This window comes from Aythya marila (assembly GCF_965140915.1).
Source record: "Aythya marila genome assembly, contig: HAP1_HAP1_SCAFFOLD_1019, whole genome shotgun sequence".
Taxonomy (NCBI): Eukaryota; Metazoa; Chordata; class Aves; order Anseriformes; family Anatidae; genus Aythya; species Aythya marila.
Window position 1 is genome coordinate 1 of NW_028137022.1, and position 19,218 is coordinate 19,218.

General features: G+C 65.7%; 2 protein-coding genes across 2 annotated transcripts; both read right to left on the reverse strand.

Annotated features, from left to right (window-relative positions):
- Positions 1-387: 387 nt before the first annotated feature.
- On the reverse strand, positions 388-8,051 carry BAG6 (BAG cochaperone 6; the record flags this gene model as incomplete). Its single annotated transcript, XM_082785604.1, is given in 19 exon segments — positions 388-470; positions 867-973; positions 1,741-1,845; positions 1,947-2,012; positions 2,128-2,330; positions 2,332-2,399; positions 2,913-2,953; positions 2,956-3,003; positions 3,006-3,108; positions 3,224-3,246; positions 3,920-4,049; positions 4,133-4,267; positions 4,659-4,733; positions 4,824-4,877; positions 5,933-5,997; positions 6,000-6,098; positions 6,762-6,879; positions 7,595-7,676; positions 7,783-8,051. Coding segments are annotated over 18 exon segments (1,598 nt in total), but the record flags the coding sequence as incomplete, so codon positions are not given.
- A 2,927-nt stretch (positions 8,052-10,978) lies between these two features.
- DDX39B (DExD-box helicase 39B) lies at positions 10,979-18,200 on the reverse strand. The gene is made up of 11 exons (XM_082785605.1): positions 18,143-18,200; positions 16,702-16,922; positions 16,068-16,195; positions 15,894-15,986; positions 15,310-15,493; positions 14,169-14,287; positions 13,346-13,477; positions 13,013-13,122; positions 12,253-12,397; positions 12,030-12,177; positions 10,979-11,385 (listed from the first exon to the last, which is right to left on the reverse strand). Exons 2-11 carry the CDS (start codon positions 16,910-16,912, stop codon positions 11,369-11,371), a joined length of 1,287 nt encoding a protein of 428 aa, XP_082641731.1. The 5' UTR covers positions 16,913-16,922; positions 18,143-18,200; the 3' UTR covers positions 10,979-11,368.
- Between the last annotated feature and the right edge of the window lie 1,018 nt (positions 18,201-19,218).

Genomic DNA, 19,218 nt, shown 5'->3' on the forward strand with positions numbered 1-19,218 from the left:
CAGTGCCCCCCAGTGCTCCCAGTGCCCTCCCAGTGCCTCCCAGTCCTCCCCAGTCCCTCCCAGCTCCTCCCAGTTCCCCCAGTATGCCTCCATATGCCCTCCCAGTGCCTCCCAGTACTCCCCAGTTCCTCCCAGCGCCCCCCCAGTTTCCCCAGTATGCCCCCATATACCCTTCCAGTCCCTCCCATTCCCAGTACACGCCATTCCCTCCCAGTGCCCCCCAGTACTCCCCATATGCCCTCCCAGTCCCCCCGAGTGCCCTCCCAGTCCCTCCCATTCCCCCCCAGTCCTTCCCAGCTCCTCCCAGTATGCCCCCATATGCCCTCCCAGTACAAGCCATTCCCTCCCAGTCCCCCCCAGTGCCTCCCAGTGCCCCAGTCCCCGCACTCACCCAGTACCAGTGGCTGCAGCAGCAGCTGCCCCACCAGCCCGCTGATCACCTGCGCCAGCGACGCGCCCCCCCCGGGGGCCTGGGCCGGGGTCACGGCGGGCACCAGGAGCCCCCGGGACCCCCCCATGGACCCCCCGGGACCCCCCCACAGCCCCCTGGGACCCTCCCCATGCCCCCGGGACCCCCCACGGCCCCCCCAGGACCCCAACACCTCCCTGTGATCCCCCCCACCCCCCTGAGACCCCCCCACAGCCCCCCAGGACCCCCCCCAGGGCCCCCCCATACCCCCCAATCCCATAACCCCCCCCCATAGTGCCCCCCCCACCCCATAGAGCCCCTCCCCACCCATAACACCCCCCCACACCCCATAGAGCCCCTCCCCACCCATAACACCCCCCCCACACCCCATAACGCCCCCCCCCCCCCCTCCCTATAGACCCCCCCCCAATTCTCTGCCCCCCCCCCCCACACTCACGGGAGCAGCCGCCTGGGGGGCCCCGGGGTGCGTGGGGCGCGGGGGGGGCGCCGTTGGGCGGGCGATCACCACACGCGTGGGGGCCTGGAAGCCACCGACCGCCTGGCCTGGGGGGGCACGGGGGGGTTATGTGGGGCAGGGACGTGGGGCAGGGCTGGGGGGCAGCTGGGGGGCAGCTATAGGCTGGGGGGGGGCTATGGGGCAGCTATGGGGTGGTTATGGGGCAGATATGGGGCAGTTATAGGCTGGGGGGCAGCCATGATGTGGTTATGGGGCAGCTATGGGGCCACTATGGGGCAGCTGTGGGGCAGCCATGGGGCAGTTATGGGATTGCTATGGGGCAGTTATAGGGCGCTATGGGGCAGTTTTAGGGCAGCTGTGGGGTGGTTATGGGGCCGTTATAGCCTGTGGGGCAGCCATGAGGCCGTTATGGGGCTGCAATGGGGCAGCCATGGGGCAGCTATAGGGCAGTTGTGGGGCAGTTATGGGGCAGCCAGCCATGGGGCGCTGTGGGATAGTTATGGGGCAGTTATGGGACAGCCGTGGGGCAGTTTTAGGGCAGTTATGGGGCACTATGGGGCAGATACAGGCTGTCTGATAGTTATGGGGCAGCTATGGGGCCGATATGGGGCAGCTATAGGGCAGCTATAGGGCAGTTATGGGGCAGCTATAGGGCAGTTATGGGGCGCCGTGGGGCAGCTATAGGGGAGTTATGGGGCAGCTATAGGGCAGCCATGGGGCACTATGGGGTGGTTATGGGGCAGCTATAGGGCAGTTATGGGCAGCTATGGGGCAGTTATGGGGCAGCTATGGGGCGCCGTGGGGCAGCTATAGGGAGTTATGGGGCAGCTATGGGGCGCCGTGGGGCACCCACCTGTGGCGGCGGAGGCGGCGGCAGCCACTGCCTGCTGGGTGATCTGGTGGGCGACTGCCTGCAGGAACTCGGGGGGCAGCGGGGGCAGCTGCAGGGGGGCCCCCCCTGGAAAACAACGGGGCCGGGGGGGTCACAGCCCTGCCCCCACCCCCCCAACCCCCCCAAATCCCCCCCAGCCCCCCCCAACCCTCCCAAACCCCCCCAACTCACCAATGCCCAAGCCGTGCCCGGGGGGGCCACTTGCGCCCCCCAGCCCGCCTGCGAGCCCGAATCTGGGGGGGGAACAAAAAGGGGAGGGGTTAGGGGGGTCCGGGGGGGGTCCCCAAGGTGGGGGGGTCCCCAAAATGAGGGGGGGGTCCCCAGAATGCGGGGGGGTCGCGGGCTCACCCTGGATGTTCATGTGCATCATCACCACCGGCTCCACCGTCTGGTGCGAGATGCGGATCACGCGGGGGGCCCCGGCTGCGCCCCCCGGGGGGGGCGGGGGGCTGGGGGGGGCCCGGGGGGGCCTCGGGGGTGTCCCCGGGGGGGGAGGAGGAGGAGGAGGAGGAGGAGGCGGCGGCGTTTTGGGGAGGGGGGGGCCCTGGGGGGGTCTCGGCAGGGCCGGGGGGGGCGCGCGCCCCATTGCCGGTCATGGTCACCGTGGTGCCCACGTTGATCTGGGGGGGGGGGCAAGGGGGGGGGGGTCAGTGGGGGGGGGTCCCTGTGCCCCATAGAGCAGAGGGGGGGGCAGGGGGGGGTATTGGGACCCCCCCAGCTGATAAATATGGAATATTGGGGCCCCCCCACCCCAGAGATGTGAACTATTGGGCCCCCCCCAGCCCCATTTGAGGTGTCCCCCCCTCCCTTGTGTCCCTGGGGGCCCCCCCACCTGGATGGGAATTTTGGGACCCCCCCCCACCCTATAAATGTTAATTATTGGAGCCCCCCCAGCCCCATAAATATGGAGCTTGGAGCCCCAACATCCCTTAAAAGTGAATTATTGGGACCCCCCCAGGAGTTAATTATTGGGGTCCCCCCCCGATGTGAATTATTGCCCCCCCCCACCTGGATGGGGAATATTGGGCCCCCCCCACCCCCCAGAACTCAATTTTTGGGGCCCCCCCACCCCATAAATGTCAATTATTGCCCCCCCCACCCCCCCGAACCCCATTTTTGGGGTCCCCCCCCACCTGGATGGGGATGGCGGCCTGCTGCAGCAGCACGGGGGGCCGTAGTGGGGGGGGGGCGGGCGGGCGACGTGCAGGTGGCGGGGGGGGCCCCCCCCAGGGCGCAGCGCAGCTCGGCCAGGGCCAGCAGCGCGTTGCCCACCAGCCGCTGGCTCTCCCCCACCAGCGCCAGCAGCCGCTGCCCCTCCTCGCGGGCCTCCTGCGGGAAAGGGGGGGCCCCCAAAAAAGAGGGGGGCCCCGAAAAATGGGGGGTGGCTCCCAGGATTGGGGGGAGCCCCCCGGAGAGAAGAGACCCCACAGGATGGGGGAGAGACCCCCGGAATAGGAGGGAACCCCCCTGGGATTGGGGGATACCCCCATAAAGGGAGGGACCCCCCGGGTGAGGGAGACCCCAAAATGCCCCCAGAAACCCTCAAAACCCCCAAAACGGCTCCCGGGACTCCCCAAATCGCCCCCAGGGGCCCCAAAATTGCCCAAAGTGACCCCAAAACCACCCCAGAGAACCAAAAATCACCTGAACGACCCCAAAAATCCCTGCAGGGGCTCCTAAAATCACCCCAGACCCCCCCCCCCATAGCCCCCTACCAGCTCCCAGCCCCCCATTTTCACCCCCAGCCCCCCCCCAGTACTTCAGGACCCCCCCCAAAATATTTTTGTGCCCCCCCCTCACATTAATGCCCCCACTATGTGATCCCAGCCCCTCCCAGCCCCTATTACAGGGTCCTGGAGCCCCCCACAGCCCCAGTTACGGCTCCAGCCCCCCATTTTCCGCCCCCAGCCCCCCCCCAGTATTTCAGGGACCCCCCCCAGTATTTAAAGACCCCCCCGGATTTAAAGACCCCCCCCATTTGCCCCCCCTCTCACATTAATGCCCCTATTACAGGGTCCCAGAGCCCCCCACAGCCCCTTTATGGGGTCCTGGACCCCCCCCACGACCCCATTTTCGCCCCCAGCCCCCTCCCCGATAATTCCTGCCCCCCCCCCCAATAATTTTGTGCCCCCCCCCTCACGTCGGTGCCGTAGGAGGCGGTGGTGGCGGTGGCCAGGAGGCTGAGCTGGCGCTGCTGGAAGGGCTCCAGGCGGCCCTGCAGGCGCCGCAGCTCCCGCAGCACCTCGGCCAGCTCGGCGGGGCTGGGGGGGCTGGGGGGGGCCCAAAAAAATCAGGGACCCCCCCCCGAATAAAGGGGGGAGCCCCCCGAGCCCCCGCGGCCCTCCCCCGGTACCTGGCGGTGCCCTCCGGGGGCTGGGGGGGCTCCGAGGGGGGCGCCGGGGGGGCCTCGGGGGGGGCTCCGAGGGGGGGCGGCGGCGGCGGCTGGGGGGGGGGTGGGGGCCGGGGGGGGGTCGGCGGCGTTGGTGCCCTGTGGGGGAGAGGGGGTTAAAAGGGGGGGGGAAAAGGGTAAGGGGGGGGAAAAGTGGGCGAGGGGGGGAAATGTAGGGGTTAAAAAGGGGGCAAGGGGGGGGTAAAAATGGGGGTGGGGGGGCTGGGACCCTATAATGGGGAAAGGGGGGGTAAAAAGGGGGTGGGGGGGGTAAAAGGGGTCAAGGGGGGGGCAAGTAAATGGGGGTGGGGGGGTAAAAAGGGGTTAAGGGGGGGCTGGGACCCCATAAATGGGTAAGGGGGGAAAAAGGGGGGCAAAAAGGGGGCAATGGGGGGCTATAAAGGGGTGGGGGGGGTCCCAGGGGGGTCATTAAAGGGGGGTCATTAAGGGGGGGTCATTAAGGGGGGGGTCATTAAGGGGGGGGTCTCACCTCGAGGCGGGCCAGGACCCCCTGCAGGTCCCGCAGCATGTGCTGCGCCACCGCCAGCCGCAGCCGGGGCTCGCTCTGGGGGGGGGGCGGTAATTAGCGGGCGCTAATTAGTAATTAACTGCCCCCCCCCCGCCTGGTCCGCCGGGGGGGCCGCCCCCCACCCACCTGCACCGGGGCCTGGTCCATGTTGATGTGCACGTCCACCGAGGAGCCGTCCATCTGGGGGAAAAAACGGGGAAATTGGGCAAATTGGGGGGGGAGAAATGGGGGGAATTTGGGAATTGGGGGGGGCAGGGGGAATTGGGGGGATTTGGGGGAAATTCATGGTGTTTAGGGAAATGTAATTAATTTTATTTAATTAATTAATTTTAGCTTATTTAATTAAATTTAATTTTTAATAGTATTTAGAAGAATTTAAGGAAGTCTCAATGGCATTTAAGGGGATTTAAAGGAAATTAACGGTGTTTTGGGAAATTTTATCAGAATTTAATAGTGTTTAGAAAAATTAAAGGAAATTTTAATGGGTTTTGAGAGAATTTAAGGAAAAATCAAGGGTGTTTAGGAGAAATTAAATGAAAATTTGATGGTATTTAAGGGAAATCAAAGGAAATTGATGGCATTTAGGGAAATGTAATCAAATTTTAGCAGTGGTTGGTTAGAAAAAATTAAGGAAATTTCAATGGAATTTAAGGGAAATATTTTAAGGGAAACTTAACGGTGTTTAAAAAAATAAAGGAAATTTTAATGGTATTTAAGGAAATTTGAGGAAAATTTGAGAATATTTAGGGGAAATATAAGGAAGTTCATGGTATTTAGGGAAATTTAAGGAAAGTTTAAAGTATATAAGGGAAATTTAAAGAAAACTGACAGTGTTCAAGGGGAATTTAAGGAAAAACAATGGTATTTAAAGAAAATTTGGGGAAAATAACAGAGTTTGGGGAAAATCCAACAGGATTTGGGGAAACCCACAGGAAGGGAGACCCCAAATCCACTAAAAAGCCCCAAAACACCTCAAAGTACCCCAAAAACGCTGTTTAAAAAAATAAAAAAGTCCCAAACACCCCAAAACACCGTAAAAAGCACCAAAACACCCCCAAAGTGCCCCAAAAGCTGCCAAATCTCCACCCTAACGCACCCCAAAAGCACCCCCAAAACCTCCAATCCCCCCCCCTGAAAACGGCCCCAAACCCCCCTGGATTTGCCCTAAACGCCCCAAACATCCCAGAACCCCCTGAAATTGCCCAAAACCGCCGGAATTTGCCCAAAGCACTCACGGGCAGGTTGAAGGTGCCGACCATGACGTAGCTGTTGGCGTTGCGCTCGGGCCCCCCCGCGCCCCCCCCGCCCCCTCAGGGGGGGCCGCGGTCCCGGGACCCCCTCCGGGGGGCGACTGCGTGGGGGGGGCGCGCTCCACCAGGTGGATCACCTTGCCCCCCACATCTGGGGGGGGGGCAGGGGGGTCAGGGGGGTGTGCCCCCCCCCGGGACCCCCCCAAATCCCAAGGGACCCCCCAGGACCCCCCGAGACCCCCTGACACCCTTGGGACCCCCCCAAAGCCCCCCCCAGACCCTCCTGAGACCCTCCCAGAACCCCCTCCCAAGCCCCCAATGTCCCCTCCGGACTCCTCTGGGATCCCCCAACCCCCTGTGACCCCCCCCAAAGACCCCCAGGACCCCCCAGGACTCCATGAAGCCCCCCCAGGACCCCTCCAAATTCCCCTTGGCCCTTCTAAACCCCCCAGGGCCCCCCCAACCCCCCAGGACCCTCCTAAGACCCCAATAAACCCCCCCAGGACCCCATTAAGCCCCCCCCCAGAGCCCCCCAGGACCCCCCAGACACCCTTAAGCCCCCCAGGACCCCCCAGAAGGCCCCTTAGCCCCTCTAAACCCCCCAGGACCCTGCCCAGGACCCCTTTAAGCCCCCCTGGACCCTCCCAGCCTCCCATGAAGCCCCCCCAGACCCCCCAGAAGCCCCCATAGCCCCTCTAAATCCCCATGAAGCCCCACCAGGACCCCAATAAGCCCCCCCGGGACCCCCCCAGCCCCCCGTTAACCCCCCCCCGGAGCCCCCCAGCCCCCCGTTAGCCCCCCGGCCGCCCCTCACTGTAGTCCTGCAGGCGCCGCTCGTCCTGCAGCACCCGGCCCTGGTAGATGAGGCGCTGCTTCTCCGCCGCGATGCTCACGGCCCCCGCGATGTGCTCCTTGAACGCCCGCACCGAGATCTGGGGGGGGCAAACGGGGGGGTGAGACCCCCCAATAACCCCCCACCCCATAAACCCCCCATAACCCCACACACTCCCAGTAACGCCCCCAGTGCCATCCCCCCATCTCCCAGTGCCCCCAGTGCTCCTTGAACGCCCGCACCGAGATCTGGGGGGGCACGGGGGGGCACAGGGGGGCGGTGAGACCCCCCCCACCCCATAACCCCCCCCCCAGTAACCCCAACCCCTCCCAGTAACACCCCCAGTACCCTCCCCTCCCTCCCAGTTCCCCTTCCACCCATTTCCAGTGCCCCCTCCCCACTGCCCCCCCCATCCCAGTTCCCTCCCAGTGCCCCCCCCCCCAGTGCCAGCCCCCCCCCAATTCCCCCCCCACCCCCAGTACCCCCGATTCCTCCCCCCCCCGGGTCCCAGTGCCCCCTCACCCCGTTAACCCCCCCTTATCCCGGTGCCCCCCCTGCTCCCAGTGACCCCCCCACGGCTCCCAGTACCCCCCCATCCCCCCCCACACCCTCCCGGTGTCCCCCCCTCTCCCGTTCCGCCCCCCTTTATCCCGGTGCCCCCCAATCCCCGTGCCCCCCCCTTATCCCGTTCCCCCCCCCTTATCCCGTTGCCCCCCGTTATCCCGGTGCCCCCCCCCCCAATCCCCGTTCCCCCCCCCTTATCCCGTTCCCCCCCCCTTATCCCGTTCCCCCCCCCCCTCCCGGTGCCCCCCCACCTCTGGCTGCACGCGGAAGCTCCTCGTCTGCGAGTCCAGCGTCTTCACCAGCACCTCCAGCGGCTCCTCCGCCATGGCGGCGCTGCGGCGGACAGGCCCCGGTTAGCGCCCGCGACCCGGAACCGGAACCGGCACCGGGACCGGAACCGGGACCCGCCCCCCCCCCCGCCACCGCCCCCCGCCCCCACCTCGGGTCCGATCGCTTCCGGGTCGCGGGGCCGGGGCCGGGGCCGCTCCGCTGCAGGCGCCGCCGGGAGGCCGCCGCGCATGCGCCGAGTGAGGACCCCGCAGCGGGGCTGCCCAAGGAGCGCCTGAGGGGTTCCGGCAGGCGCCTGACGCGGACGCCGCCTCGCTGGGGCCTCGCAGAGCTGCGCGTGCGCGCGGTGAAGCCGCGCCGGCGCCATGTTGGAAGTGGGCAGCAGCACAGCGGGTGTGGAGCGGGGGCGCCGCCATCTTTGTTAAGGGCGCGGGGCTTTTGACACCACTCGGAGCTTTTTTGTCCAAAAATCGGCTTTATTTATCCAAAACCGCGCGTGTTTCTCCAAAGTAGTGTTTGTTTGTCCCAATCCCGCGTGTAATTGTCCCAAACCGCGTGTAATTGTCCGTAAAATGAGGTTGTTTATGTCCGATGACGGCGCGACGTGGGCGGAGCCTCAGGCACCGGGGTGGGCGGGGCCTCCATGGTAGTGGGCCGGACATCGGGCGTAGTGTGGGCGGAGCCTCTGGCGTAGTGTGGGCGGAGCTCTCGTCGGAGTGTGGGCGTGGTCTGAGCCACGGTGGGCGTTGCCAGCAGCAGTGGGCGGGGCAAAGCCCCCCGCAGGGTAGCACCAATCACAGCGGGCGGTGGGCGGGGCGTCCGCGATGGGCGGGGCCTCGCCCCTTGTGCGTTCCTCGGTGGGCGGGGCCACGGGCCTCATGCCCCCGCGCTGGGGGGCGGGGCCTCGGCCGTGGCGTCACCGCAGTGGGCGGAGCGTTCGGTCGGTGGGCGGGGCCTCGAGTCCATGGGGGCCTCCTGGGGCCGCGCCCCCCTCATGGCTGCGGGGGGGGGCTCGGGGGGCGGGGCTTGTGGCTGACCCCGCCCCTTCCCAGCCGGCCTGGGGGGGGGCCTGGGGACCCGGGGGGGCATTTGGGGGGTCCCGGGGGTGCCCCTGGGCCGGGGGCGCCCCGATCACGGCGCCTCCTTGTGCCCGGGGGGCTGGGGGGGGTCCCGGAGCTGCCCGGGGGGGCCCCAGAGCTCTACGGGGGGGTCCCCGAGCCCCCCCGCGGGGTCCCGGAGCTCCTCGGCCGCGTCCCAGAGCTCCGCCGGGGGGTCCCGGAGCTCGGCGGGGGGGTCGCGTCCATCCGGAGCCCCCCGGGCCTGCTCCCCCCCCCCGTCCTCCTCCTCCTCCTCGTCGCCCCCCCCGTGGCGGAGGCTGGCGGCCAGCACCAGGGCCTGCAGCAGCCCGTAGAGGGCCCCGAGCGGCAGCAGCTGCTGCAGGAGCAGGCGGAGCGCGGCGGCGGCCAGCAGGAAGGCGGCCAGGCCCTGCAGCCAGGCCCCCCCGGCCCCCCCCAGCCCCACGGCCCCCAGCAGCCGCCGCACCCCCAGGGCCCCCAGCGCCGCCCGGGCCGCCCCCAGGCACCCCAGGGCGCCCAGGTCGAAGAGGCGCCGCGCCAGCCCCAGGCAGATCTCCAGCGGCTCCGGGCCCCCCCCCGCCGGCTCCCCCCGGCCCCACGGCGGGCCCCGGCCCCACGGCGGGCCCCGGGCCCAGCGCCACATCGGGAGAACCGGGAACGGGGATCCGGGACCCCCCCCGCCCCCAAAAGGCCCCCGCCGCCGCCCGGCCTCACCTCGGGGGGGCCCCGCCGCCTGCTCGGCCCCCCCCGCCGGGAGGCGACCCTACAATAAACACCGCCCCGGGGGGGGCGGGGAGGGCACCCAAGATGGCGCCGGCGGAAAGGACCCTCCCAAAATGGCGGCGGGGGCGTCACGTGGCCCGCGCGTCGCTATGGTAACAGGGAAGGGAGGGGGGGGCCTGTTGCGGTGCCGCGACAAAATGGCGGCGGGTCACGTGGGCGTTGCCCTAGCAACGGGCGGCTCGGCGCAGAGCCATGACAAAATGGCGGCGGGTCACGTGATGCTTTTTCCCGCCCATCGTTGCTATGGCAACGGGCGGTCCCGCCGAAATGGCGCCACGTGACCTCCCCTGGTTGCCGTGGTAACGAACGGCCCGGCCCGCCCAAGATGGCGGCGCACCACGTGATCGCCCCGTTGCCATGGCGACCAGCCCACCCTCCCCCTCCCCTTCAATAAAAAAACACCACAGAACGCCGTTTGCGGACCCAAAATCCTCTTTATTCGCCCCAATTTCCCCCTCCCCGAGTCGCCGCCGTCGCTCCCCGCTGCCTGGAAGAGAAAACGGCGTCAGTGTGGTGCGGAGGAGATGGGGAGCGGGGATGGGGGGTGCGGGGGGGCCGCGAGGCTCAGGGCGCTGCGAGGGCTCGTCACGGGCGGCTCGGCCTCACCGGAGGGCTCCTCATCGCCGGGCCCCCCCCGGGCAGGCCGCAGCGCTTACCGTGCGCGTCCCGGGGGGGGCCGAGGCCTGAAAGACAAAGAGAAAAAGGCGTCAGGAGGGAGCGGAGCCCGTGGGGGGGATAAAAAGGGGCCTGGGGGCGTCGCTCAGGCGCTGCGGTGTCGTCAGGGCGCTCGGAGACTCTAGTCTGAGGGGATCATCACCGCGACGGGCCCCGCGCCCCCCCCCCGCCCGCTGCTGTGCTCCCCCCGCTCACCTCCGGCCGAAAGAGGCGGCGGGCGGCGGCGCGGGGCCTTTTATAGCCCAGCGGGACACGCCCCCCCGCAGGCCACGCCCCCTGCCCTGAGATGGCGGCTGGCGCAGCGCAGGGCAGAATGGCCGCGCGCGCAGCCACGCCCCCAGCACTGAAACCACGCCCCGTCCGACAAGCCACGCCCCCGCCTTCACTTTTAGTCCTTCCCAGGCTCCTCCCATAGCCCGTAAGCCACGCCCTCCATAAACCACGCCCCCAGGAGCCACGCCCCTCTCACCTCCTTTACTCCTCCCTAGGCCCCTCCCACCACCCATAGCCACACCCCTTTCCCCAAGCCTCGCCCCGTCCCACCTCCCTTACTCCTAATGCCCGCCCACAGCTTTAAGCCACGCCCCCTGCATTTATGCCCCGCCCCCAGCGCGCTAAGCCCCACCCCCTTCTTTAAGCCCCACCTCTCCCTCAAACCCCGCCCCCTCCAACCCCACCTCCCTCCCTAGCCCCAGCCCCGCCCCCTCCACTAACCACACCCAACGGTTTTGCCCCACCCCCTCCCACAAGCCCCGCCCCCTCCCGTAAGCCCCGCCCCCTCCCACAAGCCCCGCCCCCAGAGCAGCGCACGGCCGAGGCAGGCAACTTTATTTTACCAAAAACACCAGAAATTGTACAGCCGGGGGGGGGCCGGGGGGGGCCCAGCCGGGGGTGGGGATGGGGGGGGTTGGGGGGGGGGGTGGGGGAGGGGCCGGACCCCCCCAGGCTGCCCCCAGCGGGGGGAGGGGCGGCCCCGCCCCCTTTTTTTTTCCTTTTTTTCCTTTTTTTTTGTCTTTTCAGGCCGTTTTTCTATAAAAGCCCCCGGCTCCCACAGGGGTGCCCCCCGGGGGGGTTTCGTGTCCCCCCCCCCTCCTTTGTTTCCTTCCCCTCCCCTCCCCCCCCCCCCAAAATAACCCAAAAGCAGCTCCTGGGGGGGGGCAACCGCAGAGCTGGGGGCGAGGAGGCGGCGGCGGCAACGGGGCCTTATCGGGTCTGCTCGACTGGGGGGAAATGGGGAAAAAAGGGGAAAAAAGGGGAAAAGAGGGTGAGACAGCCCCAAAACCAGCCCAAACAGCACCCAAACCAGCCCAAAAAGGCCCAAATTGAGACCAGAGAGCCCCAAAGAGCCCCAAAAAGCACCCAAAACAAACCCAAGCCCCTAAAAGTCCCAACACAAGCCCAGAAAGCCCCAAAACCACCCCACAGAGCCCCAAAATGGCCCCCAAAAAAGCCCAAAGCCCCCCAGACCTCCCCCAGCCCCCCTAAAAAGCCTAAAGGCCCCCCAAAACACCCCCAACGCCCCAAAAACACCACCAGGGCTCCCAAAGAGCTCAGAAACCACCCTGCAGAGCCCCAGAATAGCCCCCAAAAAGCACAAAAGTGCCCCAGAACCACCCCTAGCCCCTCAAAAACCACCCCCAGATCCCCCAAACCAGCCCAAAGTCCCCCAAAGTCCCCCAAAGCTCCCCAAAAACCACCCCCAGCCTCCACAAGCTCAGAAACCACCCCTCAAAGCCCCAAAAGCGCCCTGCAGAGCCCCAAAACGACCCTCAAAAAACCCCCAAGTGCCCCCAAACCGCCCCCAGCCCCCCAAAAACCCCCAAACCACCCCCAAACCCCCCCCCAGCCCCCCCGCCCCACTGACTGTAGGAGGAGATGTCGATCTCGTCGGGCAGCTCGCTGATGTTGACCTCGAAGCGGTCCTGCACGTCGTTGAGGATCTTGGCGTCGTTCTCGTCCGACACGAAGGTGATGGCCAGCCCCTTGGTGCCGAAACGCCCGGCCCGCGCCACCTGGGGGGGGCACGTTAATTAACGGGGATGCTAACGAGCTCGGGGGGGGGTTGAGGAGGCGCAGGGGGGCCGTACCCGGTGCAGGTAGGTGTCGGAGTCCTCGGGCATGTCGTAGTTGAAGGCGATGTTGACGCGCTCGATGTCCATGCCGCGGCCGAACAGGTTGGTGGCCACCAGGATGCGGCGCTGGAAGTCCTTAAACTGCTGGTAGCGGGACAGCCTGGGGGGGCGCGGAAAGTTGGGGGGTGGAACCTAAATCGGCTCCCGGATCACCCCAAAACGGCACGTTCCTGCTTTGTTAGTGCTCGTTCTGGGGTATGGTGCGGTGGGTGGCACAAAAATGGCCCCAAAATGCACCCAAATGGCCCAAAAACACCAATGGAAACCCCAAAATGCCACAAAAACACAATGGAAACCCCAAAATGCCCCAGAACCACCCCAAAATGCCCCCAAAACACCAATGGAAACCCCAAAATGCCCCGAAACCGCCCCATAATGCCCCAAAAACACCAATGGCAATCCCCAAATGCCCCAAAACTGCCCATGGAAACCCAAAATGCCCCAAAACCACCCCCAAACAGCCCTAAACTGCCCCCAAACACCCCAATATGGCCCCAAAGCCCCCCCCAAGCCCTCCCAGAACAACCCAAAAGCCCCCAAAACGAGGTGCCCCCCCCCCCCTTACCGCTCCTCCTGTGGCATGCTGCACTGAATGGCACAAAAACACACCCAAAATGGCCCCAAAACACCCTAAACCAACCCCACAGCCCCCCAGGACCCCCAGAACAACCCAAAGCCCCCAAACCCCCCAAAACGAGGTGCCCCCCCCCCTTACCGCTCCTCCTGCGGCATGCCGCGGTGGATGGCGATGGCGGGGAAGTTCTGCTCCACCAGCAGCTGCGCCAGCGCGATGCAGCGCTGCACCGACTTGACGAAAATCACCACCTGGGGGGGCCAAAATTGGGTCAAAATTGGGCAAAAGCAGGGCGAGGACCCCCCCACAACACTGGGAGACCCCCCCAAAAACACTCAACCCCCCCAGAACACGCAGGGAACACCCAGACACAGACACGGCGCAGCCCTGCTGAACGAGGGGTGATTTGCTCCGAAATTAGTTTTTTTTTCCCCAAAATGGAGCCCCCCCCGCCCCAAATTGGCCCCCCCGGACCTGGTTGAACTCGAGGACGTCGAGCAGGTCGAAGAGCTTGCGGTTCTTCTCGTTGTCCTTCAGCTTGACGTAGTACTGCTGCAGCCCGTGCAGCGTCAGCTTCGTCTCGTCGTCCACGAAGATCTCCATGGGCTGGGGGGGGGAGAAAGGGGTCAGCCCCACGGCGGGACGGCCCCATAGCGGGGACCCCACCCCACAGGGATCTGCCCCATAGGAAGAAACCTGCCCTATAAGTAAGGCTCTGTCCCACAGGAAAGGCCCTGCCCCATAAGTAAGGTTCTGCCCCATAGTGGGGAGCCCACCCCATAGAGATCTGCCCCATAGGAAAGGCTCTGCCCCATAAGTAAGGAGCCTCCCCATAGAAAAGGCCCTACCCATAGTGAGAAATCTGCCCCATAACTAAGGTTCTGCCCTATAAGAAAGGCCCTGCCCCATAAGTAAGGTTCTGCCCCATAGAAAAGGCCCTGCCCCATAGCGGGGAGCCCGCCCCACAGAGATCTACCCCATAGGAAAAGCTCTGCCCTATAAGAAAGGCTCTGCCCCATAGTGAGGAGCTAACCCTGTAACTAAGGCCCTGCCCTTACTTATAGGGGGGTGAGGAATTTGGGGGGGGGTCAGGAATTTGGGGAGGGGTCGCAGGGGGGTCACAGGAGGGCTCTGGGGGGGTTCTGGGGGTCCCTTGCCTCTGTCTCCTTGTGCCGGGGAGGAGGAGGAGAAAGAGGTGGGCAGGGATTTGAGGGTGGGGGGGGGTCAGGAATTTTTTTGGGGGCGTGAGGGATTTGGGGGGGGGGTCAGGGATTTTGGGGGGGGTCGCAGTGCTCACGTCCTGCATGAACTTGCGGCAGACGGGGCGGATCTCCTTGCTGAGCGTGGCGCTGAACATCATCACCTGCTTCTCGTGCGGCGTCATGCGGAAAATCTCCTGCACGTCCCGCCGCATGTCTGCGGGGCAGCGTCAGCAGCGCCCAAAACGGCCCAAAAGGACCCGAAACGGCCCCAAAACCCACAAGAGGACACCCAAAATGCCCCAAAACGACCCAAAAACACCCCAAAATGCCCGAAACGGCCACAAAACACCCCTGAAACGCCCCAAAACAGCCCCAAAACCCCGTATCTCCTGCACGTCCCGCCCCATGTCTGCGGGGCAGCGTCAGCAGTGCCCCAAACGGCCCAAAATGCCCCCAAACGGCCCCAAAACCCACAAGAGAACACCCAAAATGCCCCAAAATGACCCAAGAATGCCCCAAGATGCCCCAAAACAGCACAAAACGGCCCCAAAACGGCCCCAAAACCCAAAATCTCCTGCATGTCCCGCCGCATGTCTGCGGGGCAGCGTCAGCAGCGCCCGAAATGGCCCAAAAGGACCCGAAACGGCCACAAAACCCACAAAAGGACACCCAAAATGATTCAAAACGATGTAAAAATGCCACAAAACGGCCACAAAATGCCCCTGAAACGCCCCAAAACCCCAAATCTCCTGCACGTCCTGCCACATGTCTGTGGGGCAGCATCAGCAGCGCCACAAATGGCCTAAAAGGACCCAAAATGGCCCAAAACCCACAAAAGGACACCCAAGATGCCCCAAAACGACCCAAAAATGCCCCAAAATGCCCCCAAAGCCCCCCAACTGAGGCCAAGTCCCCCCAAAATGCCCCCAAAGCCCCCTCAACCCCCCCGAAGTGACTCCCAAAGCCCCCAAAATGCCCCCAAAGCCCTGCAAGACACCCACAAACTCCCCTAAAGGACCCCCAATGGCCCCAAGAGACCCCCAAGGCCCCCTCAACCCCCTGAAATGACTCCCAATGTCCCCAAAATGCCCCCAAAGCCCCCCAAAATGCCCCCCAATGTCCCCAAAATGCCCCCAACCCCCCCCAAATGCCCCCAACCCCCCCCAAAGCCCCCCAACACACCCTCAAACTCCCCAAAATGCCCCCAACCCCCCCCAAATGCCCCCAGCCCCGTACCCAGCTGCTCCAGCATCTTGTCGCACTCGTCCAGGATGAAGTGCTTGATGTGCTTCAGGTTCAGGCTCTTGTTCCTGGCCAGCGCCAGGATGCGGCCCGGGGTGCCCACCACGATGTGGGGGCAGTTCTTCTTCAGCACCTCCTCGTCCTTCTTCACCGCCAGCCCCCCGAAAAACACCGCCACCTGCAGGGGGGGCGTCAGGACCCCACACAGACCCCCCCCCCCGGCAAAGAGACCCCCCCACAGCCCCCAATTCCCCTCCTGGAACCCCCTCAGGGAGATCCCTCGGTGCAACGGGAGCACCTGAGGGAATTGGGAGTCCCCAAAACACCTCAGGACCCCCCCAAAATACCCTATAATCACTCAGGATCCCCCCAGAGACCCCCAGAACCCCACAATGGCCCCCCAAAATCTCCTCTAAACCCCCCCAGACCCCCCTAAAGACACCAGGCCCCAGAAATGTCCCCCCAGGCTCCCCCCAAACCACCTCAGGCCCCCCCCAAACCCCCTCAGGACCCCTCAGGCCCCCCCCAGACCCCCTCAGAACCCCCCAGGACCCCACCAAAGCCCCCCAGCCCCGCACCTTGACGCTGGGCATGTACTTGGAGAAGCGCTCGTACTCCTTGCTGATCTGGAAGGCCAGCTCCCGCGTGTGGCACATCACCAGCACCGACACCTGCGGCAGGGGGGGGTCAGCGCCGGCCCCCCAAGCCCAAATCCCCCCCCCGGGTTAAAAGCCGCCCCCCCGAGGCCTCACCTGCCCCGTGACGGGCTCGAGCTGCTGCAGCGTGGCCAGCACGAAGACGGCCGTCTTGCCCATGCCCGACTTGGCCTGGCACAGCACGTCCATGCCCAGGATGGCCTGCGGGATGCACTCGTGCTGCACTGCGGGGCGACACGGGGGGGTCAGCGCCCCCACGCACACGGACACCCCCCCGCAGACACCCCACGGAGACCCCCGGGGCATGGGGAGACACCCATGGGAACAGGGAGACCCAAAAAGCTCCGAAAAGCTCCAAAAAGCTCCCCCAGAGCTACCTCAGGAACCCAAAGAGCCCCCCCAGGACACAGGGAGACCCCAAAGAGCTCCCCTGGAGCACAGAAAGCCCCCAAAGGCTCCAAAAAGACCCCAAAGAGCCCCCCTGAGACCCCGAAGAGCCCCCAAAAAGCCCCCAGGACTCCTAAAAGCCCCCAAAGCCCCCCAGGACCCCCCAAAAGCCACCCAGAACCCCAAAAACCCTCATTGGAGAGCTTACAGTGCCCATAAAAGACCCCAGGACACCTTTTGGGCCCCCCAGACGCCCACTAGGGCCCCCCAGGACCCCGTAGGGACCCCAAAAGCCCCCCAGGACCCCCCAAATCCCCCCCAGGACCCCCTAAAGCCCCCCCACCTTCGGAGGGGTGCTCGAAGCCACAGTCCACGATGGCTCGGAGCAGCTCGGGCTTGAGGAGGAAGTCGCGGAAGCCAGAGCTGTGGATGGAGACGTAGGAGCCCTTCACGTCCTTCTTGGGGGGCGCCTCGGCCCCGTCGCCCCCCGCCGCGTTCTCCACCTCATCGTCCTCGTAGTCCAGCAGCTCGTTGTCCACGTCGTTCTCCGCCATGCTGGGGGGGCTGGGGGGGAAAACGGGAGATGGGGGGGTCAGAAAGGAGCAAGGGGTGCCCAAAAAAACACTAGAAAGGGCAAAATGGGGAAGGGATGCGAAAAAGGTGCGAGGAACGCCCCAGAGAAACCCGTGGGAGACCACAAAAAATGCAGGAAGAATTAAAAAGCCACAGGGAGGCCATAAAACCTGCAGGGGACACCCCCAAAAAACACGGGAGACCCTAAAAACTATAAAAACAACCAAAATAAACGCAGGGAGCCCTAACAATCTGCAGGAGACCCCCCAAAACAAACACAGAAAACCCCAGAAAAACTGCAGGAAGCCCGAAAAACCCAGGGGAGACCCCCCCAAAAAAGCATAAGAAACACCCAAATGTGCATAAAACCCTAAAAATCTGCAGGAGACCCCTAAAACCTGTGGGAGACCCACCCCGAACTGCAAAGAAAACACAAAATTCTACAGGAGACCCCCTAAAAACCATGGAAACGGGAAAAACTGTGGAGAGCCCTAAAAACCCACAGGACACCCACAAAAACCCACAGGAGATCCCAAAAACCTGCAGGGAGCCCTAAAAATCTGCAGGAGACCCCAAAAAAACACAAGAGACCCTAGAAAACTGTGAAGAATCCTAAAAATCTCTATGGGACCCCAAAACACCCACAGGAGACCCCCAAAAGTGCGAAGAACCCTAAATTCCTGCAGGAGACCCCAAATGACCCCAGGGCACCCCAAAATTCCCCCCCCCATTCCTTCCCCCACACCTCACCCCCCCCCCCACTCACTCCCCAAATTTCGGGTCCACGGGGGGGGGTCCCAACCCCCTCCCCGCCCCCCCAATTCCCCCCCCGCACCCCCAAACCTCCTCCCCCTCCCCCCGCCCCGGCCCCGCCCCCTCCTCCACCAACCAATCGCGTCCCTTCCCGCCAAGCGCGGCCACGCCCCCCCGGCCTCCATCTCCTCACCCCCCCCTTCCCCGTTCCCCCCCCCTCCCCCCTCCGCGCCCCCTCGGCCGCCGCCATCTTGGCGCCCACAATGGCGCCCTCCCCCCCCCCCTTCCCCCTCATCCCCCCCCATCCCCTCCCGGCGGCGGCGGGGCCGGGAAATGGCGGCCGGGGCGGGCGCGGCGGGGCAGGGCCGAGCTCCCCGGGCGGCCGCCGGGCTCCGATGGGCGGCGGCGGGGCCGATGCGGGGCCGATGGCGGGGCCGGGCCGCGGCGCCATCACTTACCGCCGAGCGCTGCGACCGCCGCGGGAGGGAGGGAGAGGGGCGGGGCTTCGCCGCTCACTTCCGGCCACGCCCCCCTCCGCCACCAAGACCCCGCCGCCGGGCTGCCCGCCGCGATTGCCTGACGCGGGTCGCAAGGGGAGGGAGCTGCTAAAGGGTTCCCCGCCGCCCCCCCGCGGTTCCGCCGCCCCCCGGATCGGTCCCCGCGGTTCCGTTATCCCCGGGGGGCCGCGGGGGGGTCGTTGGGCTGTGGGAGCGGCGAGCAGGCAGTGCGCCGGGCAGCCCCGCGCTGCGGGGGCCTTCGCCGAGGCCCGGCCGCGGCATCTCCATGGCGACCGGCGCTCCCTGCGTCGCCATGGCAACGGGCCGTACCACCGCGCCGCAGCCTGGGGGGACCGGGGGGGTTTGGGGGGGCTCCGGAGGGGTTCGGGGGGGTCCCAGAGGGCTCGGGGGGGTCACCGGGGTCGGGGAGGGTCCCTTAAATTTTTTTTCGGGGGGGCAAAAACCACGCGGAGCCCGGCTGAGGGGGGTCCCGGTTTATTTTCGGCCCCCCTCCGCGGGTCTATAAGGCGTGGTTTCGCCCGAGAGGGGCGTGGTTTCGCCCGAAGGGGGGCGTGGCTTGATCCCAGGGGGCGTGGTCAGCCATAGAGGCTGATGGTGGCCAATGAGACGCTCTCTGTGGAGAGGCTCCGCCCCTTCTCGTAGATGAGGTAGAGGAAGGGGGCGGGGCCGCGGGCCGTGGGGGGCGGGGCCGCCAGCGAGGAGTAGCCGCTGGGCCCCTCCCACACGCGCAGGCCCCGCCCCCACCACGTGGTGCCGTTGTCGAAGCTCCAACGCAGCGTCAGGTTCACGCCTAAGGGGGCGGGGCCGCGTCAGGACACGCCCACAGGGGCCTGAAAGCCACGCCCATCACCCAGGCCACGCCCCCAGTGTCAGATCACGCCCATCGCCACCAAGCCACGCCCCCTCCAAGTACTCCACCGTTGGGCCACACCCACCACTAGGCCACGCCCCTCCTCAAAGCCACGCCCATCACCATCTGACCACGCCCCCTACAGCGAGCCACGCCCCCAACCACC